The following is a 12,247-nucleotide window of genomic DNA, read 5'->3' on the forward strand; positions in this document are numbered from 1 at the left end:
TGACAGCAAGTGCATCCATCATCTTTTCTGCTACTCTTCGCACCTGAATTGTTATCTATTCCTTTTTTCACAGATGCTGCCTGTTCTGCTGAGTTTCCCCAGCATTTTATATTTCAGACTTCCAGCATCTTCAGCTTTTTATCTAATTGCCAAATCTTTCATAACTGCATGTTCTGACTGGCTACATCACCATCTGGTACCGGAGTTGCAAGGCGTTTGACCCGCAAGTCCCTACAAAGTATTTCCAAACTGCTGAGAGGATTATCGGAGTCTCTCATCTTCCCATAAGAGATATTTATTTATTTAGATACACTGTACAGAACAGGACCTTCCGGCCCAACGAGATGCACCACCCAGCAGCCCATCTATATTTAACACCAGCCTAATCACAGTACAGGACAATTTACAATGACTAGTTAACCTACTAACTGGTACGTCTTTGGACTGTGGGAGGAAACCGGAGCACTCGGACGAAACCCATGCACTCACAGGGAGAACGTACAAACTCCTTACAGGGAGCTTCAGAATTGAACTCCAAAGTCCGGAATGGCCTGAGCTGTCATAGTGATGTGCCAACTGTTACGCTACCATGGTGTATCAGGAGTGCTGCATATGCACAGTCCTTAGCTTTGTCAATGATCCCTCCCATAGGTCCAACAATATCGTTGACCCCCCCTACCTTCAGGCAGAAGGTTCCATAGCATTAGGACAAGAACTGTTAGAATGGGAAACAGCTTCTTCTCCCATGCCATAAGACTGCTGAACGCTCTACCGCTGCCCAGGACTCAGAACCAGTACAATGATACTGTTTACTTCTGAAGCTTGTGTCATAAATGCACTTTATTATTTGTTAATTTACTAGTGGTAACATTACTGTATGTGTTATGTGTGTGAGTTATACGTACTGAGTTGTGCACCTTGGTCCGGAGGAATGTTGTTTCCTTTGGAGGTATATATGTGTACAGATGAATGATAATAAACTGAACTTGAACTTGTCATTTTGCAGATCCTGGGGATTAGTTGGCATTCAAATCAATTCACTTTTCCAACTCTCTTTTCTTACTAATTCTAATTTATTACCGTTCCCCATTCTCTCCAAAACTGTTGTTATTTTATGTGAGGCTTAAGGTTTGCTATTTAAAGTATAGTCTGCACAGAATGTGATTGTAAAATAGTCTAAATACAACTTTCTCTAAATAAAAACCAAATTTCATTCAATGTTGAACAAAACCTTACTGGGTTAATATCAAGAACCAGACTAAAAGGTAATACAGCCTCTGTTCACATACTTGCCTGCTTGAATGGAAGAATGATGTATGGTGAGCTGGCAACAATTGTGTTGGTGGACGTGCAGTGAACCAGGTGACTCACAGTGTCCATGAGTCCCACCTTCTGCAAACCACAAAGTTCCTGCTGAGAACCACCCATATGTTCCAACATAGTCATTGTTGAAACAGACCCTAAATCACAGAAAAAAAGAGAAATCCTGGAAAACTGGAAGCAAATGAAGGATTTAACTTCGGCAGCAAAGCTTAGTGTTTTAAAACTGACAGGAGTCTGTCCTCAAGATGGAGAGCATGATTCAAAACATGCAAAGCACACTTGTCCAAAACTTCTATTAATTTTCATTAAAATTGATCAAAATACGGCCGTGACAAAGACTTATTGGCTCAGTAATTAACATCACTATGCATGTACAGTGGCCTTTGCATAAATGTGGATTTCAAAAGTGTTATACAGAACCTTATGGATGTAGACTGGGACACGCTGCTGGAGGGGAAACAACATTCATTAAGTGGGCAAACACAAGGAAATCTGCAGATGCTGGAATTTCAAGCAACACAAGTAAAAGTTGCTGGTGAACGCAGCAGGCCAGGCAGCATCTATAGGAAGAGGTACAGTCGACGTTTCGGGCCGAGACCCTTCGTCAGGACTAACTGAAAGAAGAGATAGTAAGAGATTTCTTTCAGTTAGTGCTGACGAAGGGTCTCAGCCCGAAACGTTGACTGTACCTCTTCCTATAGATGGTGCCTGGCCTGCTGCGTTCACCAGCAACTTTTATGTGTGTTCATTATGTGGGAGGCATTTAAAAGCAAGGTACAAAGAGTTCAGAGTCAGCATGTCCCTGTAAGAGTAAGAAACAAAGGTGGTAAGATTAGGGAACCTTGGTTAACAAAGTATATTGAAGATTTGATCAGGGGAAAAGAAAAAATCGTTGCATCACGTATTGAAAATTCGTATCAAATGAGTCGTTTGAGGTTTATAGGGAATATAGGAGAGAATGTAAGAAAGAAAAAAGGAGGGCAAAATGACCTAGCCAATTAGTATTCAGAAAAATCCAAAAATCTTTAAAAAGTATATTAGATGCAAGAGGGTTGTTAAAGAAAGAATAAGTCCCCTGATAGACCAGAGAGGTAATCTATGTGTGCAGCCAGGAAATGTAAATAATGTACTGAATGAACGGTCATGTCAGCATTCACCAGGGAGAAGGATGGGCAGGCTGGGGAGTTAAGGGGGGGGGGGGCACATTCATATTCCTGAGTACATCAGAATCAGAATCAGATCAGAATCAGGTTTATTATCACCGGCATGTGACATGAAATTTGTTAACTTAGCAGCAGCAGTTCAATGCAATACATAATATAGAAGAAAAAAGTAGTAAATAAATATGTAAATCAATTACAGTATACGTATATTGAATAGATTAAAAATCCTGCAAGAACAGAAATACTGTATATTAAAAAAAAGTGAGGTAGTGTCCAAGGGTTCAATGTCCATTTAGGAATCAGATGGCAGAGGGGAAGAAGCTGTTCCTGAATCGCTGAGTGTGTGCCTTCAGGCTTCTGTACTCCTAACTGATGGTAAGCAGGAAGAGAAATTCTGGAGCACATTTGGGTGGAAAGTTTCCAAGGCCTTACAGAATACATCCCAGACATAAACACAAAATTCTGCTGATGCCAGAAAGCCTGAGCAACATACACAAAATGCTTGGGAAGGATCTTGGCATATAACATCAACTGTTTATTCCCCTCCATATATGCTGCCTGACCTGCTGAGTTCCCCCAGCTCTTGGCTCCATCCCTCCCCCTCCTGTCTTCTCCTGTCATTTTGGATCTCCCCCTCCCCCTCCCACTTTCAAATATCTTACTATCTCTTCCTTCAGTTAGTCCTGATGAAGGGTCTCGGCCCGAAACGTTGACTGTATCTCTTCAAAGTTGCTGCCTGGCCTGCTGTGTTCACCAGCAACTTTGATGTGTGTTGCTTGTCCCCATCATTTTGTGTGCATTGCTCAGGATCTATTCTATTTTGCTTAGGAAAGCAAAAGAGGAGATTACTGGGGCTCTGAAAGAGATTTTTACATCTTTGCTAGCCATGGATGATGCACTGAAAGATCACTAATGCCCCCCTATTCAATGAAAGCAGTAGAGATAAGCCTGTAGACTACCAACTGAGAGCCTTACATCAATGTTACTTTTAATAGGCCAAGGTATTGAGAATAAGAGGTAGGATATTATATTGAAGCTGTACAAAACATTTGTTCAACTGCAGAGTCTAGATAGGCATCATGATTGGCATGTATGAAATGGGTTGAAAGGGCCATTTCTTTGCTGCATAAATCAAGTATTTTATAACTTGTATGCCTTAGGCATAAAAGACCAAACTAAACTGAATGATGTAGCCAATATTGTATTGATAAAATTCAATTATGTACTGCTCAGAATGCTCTGCAGAACAGCATTCCTATGTTAATACGTGTTAAATGGATCTATTTCAATGGGGGTACCTTGCTCACATTATTGAAGGAAGCAAGGCAGATTAATAAAGCAATCAATGAATCAAATAAGATATCTGCTGTTAAACAAACGAGAATTGAACACAAGAAGCTAGGAAAAAGGTTGGCTGTTAAACAAATGAGAATTGAACACAAGAAGCTAGGAAAAAGGTCGACCATCTTGCCCCTTAAGCCTGCCCCATTCATTATGATCGTGGTTGTTCCCTCTGAGGACCTGTTTCTATGTCAGCTCCCCTCAGGCATCAACCTTCAGACCTTTTTAAAATTTTCAAGTTTGGCCTGGTTAGTATACTGTTAGCATAAAGTAGATCTTTGTAGAGTTTATGAAAGGCTAACTAGAACGGCTCTCAAGATGATTTTTTTTGTGATGTAGATTGTCTGTGGAAACTGGGGTTGTGCTCATTAAAGACAAATAAGAAAAAGCCCTTCAGCCCATGAGGTTTGTGCTGAACAAGATGCCAAATTAATCTAACCCCTTCTGCCTGCACATGACCATATACCTCCATTCACTACATATTCTTCTGCCTATCTGAAAACCATTATCCAATTCTATTTACTTCCACCAGCATCTTCTGTCAGCAGGTTTCACCACTCTTTGTAAGAACTTGCCCTGCACGTGTCCTTTAAACTTTGTCCCACTTTCCTTAAAGCTATGCCCTTCAAGTTGTGCCATGTTTTGATAAATTGAGTAAGGAATACCACATCCCAATAACCAAAGGGTTCACAATCAGAAAGCACAGGTGGGCAATGGAATCAGAGGTGAGATAAAGAATTACTTTATTGTGAAATATGGAATTTGGAGTTCAGTGGCTGATAGGATAGGGAATACAGATTCAATATCAGATATCAAAAGGGAGTTGGATAAGTGATTGAGGAAGAAATGTTGAAGTGATAGACAGGGAGAGAATAACAGGAACTATCTTTCAAAGAAATAGTACCAATTTAATGGAGTGAGTGGCGTCCTTCTCTGTTAAATCAATCCAGTGTTAACAATGTCACCTACATTTATTGGCACCAGAATCTGCAACTGCCCAGATTTCCAATGGGCAGCAGTTGACCACCTGTTGGCCCTGATTAATGAATTCTGTAGCACAACTTGCCCCATTAATATGCTTGTTTGCATCAGAGACCAACTTATAACATTTGTCATAAAAAATGTCCCTCTTTGACTTTGAAACAGGTGACCTGCCACTGAGCCATGACAAATATGTCTTTTGAATGTGTTTATGACATTTACAATGGAAGAGATGTGTTTTCTTGGAGGTATAATCAGTGATATTTGGGAGAGACATAATTTAGTATTCTCAAGCTAAATAAATGAAATGTAATATATTAAATGAAGTGTGATATAAGGTATTGGAATTGTTGCATAAAGAAATTAATTACCTGATCTTACATCTGAAGTAAATTTACTTTTTGTTTTATTCTTCGAAACTTCAACTAAATTAGCTATAACTTCAACAGCAAACAGTGATGGTGCAAGGGTAATCCAAAACTTCTCTCCCAGCGTTTTATTCTTCAAATCCGGCAGGTTTGCAAAGGGAATCTTGGATTTAAAAAAAAGATTTCCATCAGATTTAGAAAGCAGGAAGTAAGGGAGCTAGATAAAAACAAGCAAAGCTATAATAACCTCTATTGCAGGGTAAACTCACCAACTGAAAATGAACTGACAGATTCTGCAGAATGCGCAACATATGACTGTAACTTATAAAGGGTGCTATATTTAGAGTTTAGTATGTTTTAACCAATCACAAATAAGAGAAAATCTGCTGATGCTGGAAATCCAAGCAATACACACAAAATGCTGGTGGAACTCAGAAGGCCAGGCAGCATCTATGGAAAAGAGTACATTTAACATTTTGGCCCGAGAGCCTTTAGCAGGACACAGTCATCTGTACTCTTTTCCATAGATGGTGCCTGGCCTGCTGAGTTCCACCAGCATTTTGTGTGTGTTGCTATGTTTTAACCAAGTTTAGTTTCTGTTAGTATGAGGAGGTCCTAAAAGGTGAGTTTAGGGAGTTACGTGCCAAGTTGAAGGACAGGAGCTCCAGGATAGCATTCTGAGGATTGCTACCAGTGCCACGTGCAGGCGGATTTAGAAATAGTAAGATAGCGCAGATCAACACGTGGCTGAAGACATGGTGCAGGAGGAAGGGCTTCAGATTTATAGATAATTGGGCAGTTTTCCAGGGAAGGTGGGACCTATTCTGGTGGGACGGTTTACATCTGAACTGGAGGCGGACAAATATTCTTGCAGTTAGGTTTTCTAGAGAGGCTCCGATAGATTTAAACTAGATACAAGGGGGAGGGGAAACAGAGTGTAGGAACAGGTGTAGGGGAGAAGGAAGATAAAGAAAATATTGAAGTTGTTTGCACCATTAGTGATAAACAGAGAGTAAGAGGTGGAAAATTTCTTAAATGCATTTATTTTAATGCTAGGAGCACTATAAGAAAGGTGGATGAGCTTAAAGCATGGATTGATACCTGGAAGTATGATGTGGTAGCTATTAGTGAAACATGGTTACAGGAGGGGTGTGATTGACAACTAAATATTCCTGGATTTAATTGCTTCAGGTGTGATAGAATCAGAGGGACAAGAGGGGAGGTGTTGCATTGCTTGTCAGAGAAAATAGTACAGTGGTGCTCTGGCAGGATAGATTAGAGGGCTCGTCTAGGGAGGCTATTTGGGTGGATTTGAGGAATAGGAAAGGTGTAGTAACACTTAAGGGGGTGTATTATAGACCACCAAATGGGGAGTGAGAATTGGAGGAGAAAATTTGTAAGGAGATAGCAGATATTTGTAGTAAGCACAATGTTGTGATTGTGGGAGATTTTAATTTTCCACACATAGACTGGGAAGCCCATACTGTAAAAGGGCTGGATGGTTTGGAGTTTACAAAATGTGTGCAGGATAGTGTTTTGCAGCAATACATAGAGGTACCAACTAGAGAAGGGGCAGTTTTGGATCTCTTGTTAGGGAATGAGATAGGTCAGGTGATGGAGGTTTATGTTGGGGAGCACTTCGGGTCCAGTGATCACAATGCCATTAGTTTCAATATAATTATGGAGGAGGATAGGTCTGGACCCAGGGTTGAGATTTTAGATTGGAGAAAGGCTAACTTTGAGGAGATGCAAGAGGAGTTAGAAGGAGTGGATTGGGGCAATTTGTTTTATGGGAAGAATGTAATAGAGAAATGGAGGTCATTTAAAGGTGAAATTTTGAGGGTACAAAACCTTTATGTTCCTGTTAGGTTGAAAGGAAAGGTTAAAAGTTTGAGAGAGCCATGGTTTTCAAGGGGTATTGGAAACTTGGTTCGGAAAAAGAGAGATATCTGCAATAAATATAGGAAGCATGGAGTAAATGAGGTGCTCGAAGAATATAAAGAATGTAAAAAGAATCTTAAGAAAGAAATTAGAAAAGCTAAAAAAAGATATGAGGTTGCTTTGGCAAGTAAGGTGGAAATAAAACCCAAGGGTTTCTACAGTTATATTAATAGCAAAATGATAGTGAGGGATAAAATTGGTCCCTTCAGTATTCACTAAGGAGAAGGATATTGAATTGTGTAAGATAAGGGAAACAGGTAGGGAAGTTATGGACACTATGATGATTAAAGAAGAGGAAGTACTGGTGCTTTTAAGGAATATAAAAGTGGATAAGTCTCCAGGTCCTGACAGGATATTTCCTAGGATCTTGAGGGAAGTAGAGTGTGGAAATAGCAGGGACTCTGACAGAAATATTTCAAATGTGATTAGAAACGGGGATGGTGCTGGAGGATTGGTGTATTGCTCATGTTGTTCCATTGTTTAAAAAGGGTTCCAAGAGTAAACCTAGCAATTATCGGCCTGTGAGTTTGACGTCAGTGGTGGCTAAATTGATGGAAAGTAATCTTAGAGATGGTATATATAATTATCTGGATAGACAGGGTCTAATGAGAAATAGTTAACATGGATTTGTGCGGGGAAGGTCATGTTTGACAAATCTTACTGAATTTGTCGAAGAGGTTACTAGGAATGTTGACGAGGGTAAAGCGGTGGATGTTGTCTATATGGGCTTCAGTAAGGCCTTTGACAAGGTCCCACACGGAAGGTTGGTTAGGAAGGTTCAATTGTTTGGTATTAATATTGAAGTAGTAAAATAGATTCAGCAGTGGCTGGATGGGAGACGCCAGACAGTAGTGGTGGATAACTGTTTGTCAGATTGGAGGCCGGTGACAAGTGGTATGCCTCAGGGATCTGTACTGGGTCCAATGTTATTTGTAATATACATTAATGATCTGGATGATGGGGTGGTAAATTGGATGAGTAAGTATGCAGATGATACTAAGATAGGTGGAGTTGTGGATAATGAAGTAGGTTTTCAAAGCTTGCAGAGAGATTTAGGCCATTTAGAAGAGTTGGCTGAAAGATGGCAGATGAAGTTTAATGCTGATAAATGTGAGGTGCTACATTTTGGTAGGACTAATCAAAATAGGACATACATGGTAAATGGTAGGGCATTGAAGAATGCAGTAGAACAGAATAATCTAGGAATAATGGTGCATAGTTCCCTGAAGGTGGAATCTCATGTGGATAGGGTGGTGAAGAAAGCTTTTGGTATGCTGGCCTTTATAAATCTGAGCATTGAGCATAGGAGTTGGGATGTAATGTTGAAATTGTAGAAGGCATTGGTGAGGCCAAATTTGGGGTATTGTGTACAGTTTTGGTCACCAAATTATAGGAAAGATGTCAACAAAATAGAGAGAGTACAGAGAAGATTTACTAGAATGTTACCTGGGTTTCATCACATAAGTTACAGAGGAAGGCTGAACGACTTGGGTCTTTATTCTTTGGAACGTAGAAGGTTGAGGGGGGACTTAATAAAGGTATTTAAAATTATGAGGGGGATAGATAGAGTTGACGTGGATAGGCTTTTTCCATTGAGAGTGGGGGAGATTCAAACAAGAAGACATGAGTGGAGAGTTAAAGGGCAAAAGTTTAGGGGTAACATGAGGGGGAATTTCTTTACTAAGACAGTGGTAGCTGTGTGGAATGAGCTTCCAGCAGAAGTGGTCGAGGCAGGTTCGATGTTGTCGTTTAAAGTTAAATTGGACAGCTATGTGGACAGGAAAGGAACGGAGGGTTATGGGCTGAGTGCAGGTCGGTGGGACTAGGTGAGAGTAAGAGTGCGGCATGGACTAGAAGGGCCGAGATGGCCTGTTTTCATGCTGTAATTGTTATATGGTTATATGGTTTTATATGTTATTTGGTTTTAGGAATGCAAAGCTATTATTCCAATTGCTCAGCGGATAAATGCCCAGTAAGATGGGATATTGAATCAAATCAAGGAGGTGATTTCAGTCTGGATCTCTCTAATATTTACTAGTTACCACATGAAGTTTTCTGATGACTCTGCCATAGTTGGATGCATCAGCAAGGGAGATGAGGGTGAGTACATGGCCATGGTAGGAAACTTTATCACATGGTGTGAGCAGAATTATCTGCAGCTTAATATGAAAAAGACTAAGGAGCTGGTGGTAGACCTGAGGAGAGCTAAGGTACCGGTGACCCCTGTTTCCATCCAGGGGGTCAGTGTGGACATGGTGGAGGATTACAAATACCTGGGGATACGAACTGACAATAAACTGGACTGGTCAAAGAACACTGAGGCTGTCTACAAGAAGGGTCAGAGCCGTCTCTATTTCCTGAGGAGACTGAGGTCCTTTAACATCTGTCAAATGATGCTGAGGATGTTTTACGAGTCTGTGGTAGCCAGTGAGATCATGTTTGTTGTTGTGTGCTGGGGCAGCAGGCTGAGGGTAGCAGACACCAACAGAATCAACAAACTCATTCATAAGGCCAGTGATGTTGTGGGAATGGAACCGAACTCTCTGACGGTGGTGTCTGAAAAGAGGATGCTGTCAAGTTGCATGCCATCTTGGACAATGTCTCCCATCCACTACACACTGTACTGGTTGGGACAGGAGTACATTTAGCCAGAGACTCATTCCACCGAGATGCAACATAGAGCATCATAGGAAGTCATTCCTGCCTGTGGCCATCAAACTTTACAACTCCTCCCTTGGAGGTTCAGACACCCTGAGCCAATAGGCTAGTCCTGGACTTATTTCCTGGCATAATTTACGTATTACTATTTAACTATTTATGGTTTTATTACTATTTAATTATTTATGGTGCAACTGTAATGAAAATCAATTTCCCCCGGGATCAATAAAGTATGACTACTACTACGACTACTACTACTACTGAAATAGCAAGGACAATATTAGGTCATCAATGATGAAATGTCATTGACTTAAAATTTTCCAAATATACCGGTCCCACCGTTACGCTTCCCTGTAAGCAATCTGAAGGGACTGCTCCCTCTGAGACAAAATGTCCAATGTAAGTCATCCACTTCCCATAAAACCTCCCTGTATAACTAGAGGAGTAACAACATCTATTGGTTAACCTGTTGTTCCCATCAAAATTGTTCTTATCATCCATGTAAGCAGGTCCAGGTGGAAAAGACAAGGTAGTTGTCAACGTTACAGCCTCTTAGCTGTGCCTGACAACTTCACATCTCCACTACGAGTTTCCCAAACTCTGTTTCTCAGATACATTTCCATCAAAATCACAGTTTTCATCACCTTCTGCACATAAACAGGTTTGGAGTTTCTTTTGTCACTTGGCTCACATACTAATCTAGCCTGTAGCTCAAGAATTTTCTAAAAATTAAACTGTTCACATGAGTCCTTCAGACATTGTAATCCCCAGATACCTACTATGGCATCTGGTTATGTGTAACATCATTCTGAAATACCTTAATTGCTGCTGGGGTGGTGTACTTTAGTTTTGCAATAATTTTATCAAAAGGGACATCTCATCACACTCAATAGTGATAACAAGTTCGCTAACATTACGCAAGTGTCAATGCCCACTTCTTATAAAATGGCTGCCTTCTGCTCACAGATACTTTATTCTGCAAGATCGTCACTGATAGCATCTATAATATTTTTAGCTTTGAAAAGTATGTACAAGTGCCACATAAATGCTTTGTGCCTCTTGCACAGTCCCCCAGACTTTCCAACATATCCCACTTGTGCTGTTTCTGCCACCTGCATTGATCTTCCATTTTATTTTTCTGTGTGCCAATCATGTTCTAGCTCTAAGGAACACCTTTTGATTTACCATGCTTTTACAACTTTGCAAATGCAACATGTCATACTTTCTAAAACCTACAACTTTCGTACATCCCAGCTATGTCACCATGTGGTTTATTTTGGGCCCCTATGAACCGGTCTCCAGATCTGAGGACCACTTGTCATTCATGCACTTGCTCAGACATAAACCCAACCTTTACTTAGGAAGTCAGTTTTCTGAAATGAGAGAAACAGTGTCACAGGGTTGAAAAACACTGCCTCAACCACTTTTGAGCGAGGGATCTCCAAACATTTATAACTATCTGAAAGAAAATAATTCACCTAATCTCTGAAGTATTAAATAGTGACAAACAAGAGAAAATATGCAGATGCTGGAAATCCAAGCAACACACACAAAGTGCTGGAGGAACTCAGCAGGCCAGGCAGCATCTATAGAAAAGAAAGCAACACACATCAAAGTTGCTGGTGAACGCAGCAGGCCAGGCAGCATCTCTAGGAAGAGGTACAGTCTACGTTTCGGGCCGAGACCCCTCATCAGGACGTCCCGCAGAAAGGTCTCAGACTAAACATCAACTGTACCCTTTTCCGTAGATGCTGCCTGGCCTGCTGAGTTCCTCCAGCATCTCTTGTGTGTTGATTAAACAGTGACACTTAGTTCTACATTCACCCATTAAAGAAATGTCTTCTCCACATCGCCATTGTCGAGAATTCTCAACTTACTAACCCAGCTGATTTGAGGATAATTAAAAACTTTCCCTGATTCATACCCTAGTGCCTTGGCTATTGTCAGAAATATTCATAAGAGACCTACTCTTTTACCACCATAGGAGTGTTTGGACATCAATAGCACACTTCAACACTGCCATGCCACTCTATTGTTCTTTTACTTTAACTATTCAAGCATACCTGCAAATATTAATTTTTAACTATTTAAAATCTGTCAGCAGGACAGAGCACTTTTTCCCTTCGTGTTACTTGTGATTGTTCCTTCAGCCAATCTGATATTTCTTTTATCTCCTAGTCTTTATCTCATCTGAAAGCCTCATAACCAGAAACATTAAGCTAGACCTCCTGCCTTTCTTTAGGACATATTTTGGCAGCAGTTAAAATATCACTCTTCATTTGGTACATCAGTGCCTTCAGCTCAACTGCATTATTTATCAGAAAATGAAGATCAGAAACATTCTAGATGCTGGAAATCTGAAATGAAATAAAAAAAACATAATCATGAATTAATACCCATTAGCTGTTTGGTGTACGTGCACAATTTAGCACAGCCAGATTATGTTTCTGTCCATTTCCTAACCTTAATTTT

General features: G+C 40.4%; 1 protein-coding gene across 1 annotated transcript in view; it reads right to left on the reverse strand.

Annotated features, from left to right (window-relative positions):
* LOC140186436 (uncharacterized) overlaps window positions 1–12,247 on the reverse strand; it is a 258,955-nt gene that overhangs the window by 184,670 nt on the left and 62,038 nt on the right. The window contains exons 10-11 of the mRNA XM_072240706.1: window positions 5,180–5,339; window positions 1,294–1,460 (exon numbers count right to left, since the gene is read on the reverse strand). Coding sequence (XP_072096807.1) covers window positions 1,294–1,460; window positions 5,180–5,339 — 327 coding nt within the window. The remainder of the gene's footprint in view (window positions 1–1,293; window positions 1,461–5,179; window positions 5,340–12,247) is intronic.

This window comes from Mobula birostris, chromosome 22 (assembly GCF_030028105.1).
Source record: "Mobula birostris isolate sMobBir1 chromosome 22, sMobBir1.hap1, whole genome shotgun sequence".
NCBI lineage: Eukaryota > Metazoa > Chordata > Chondrichthyes > Myliobatiformes > Myliobatidae > Mobula > Mobula birostris.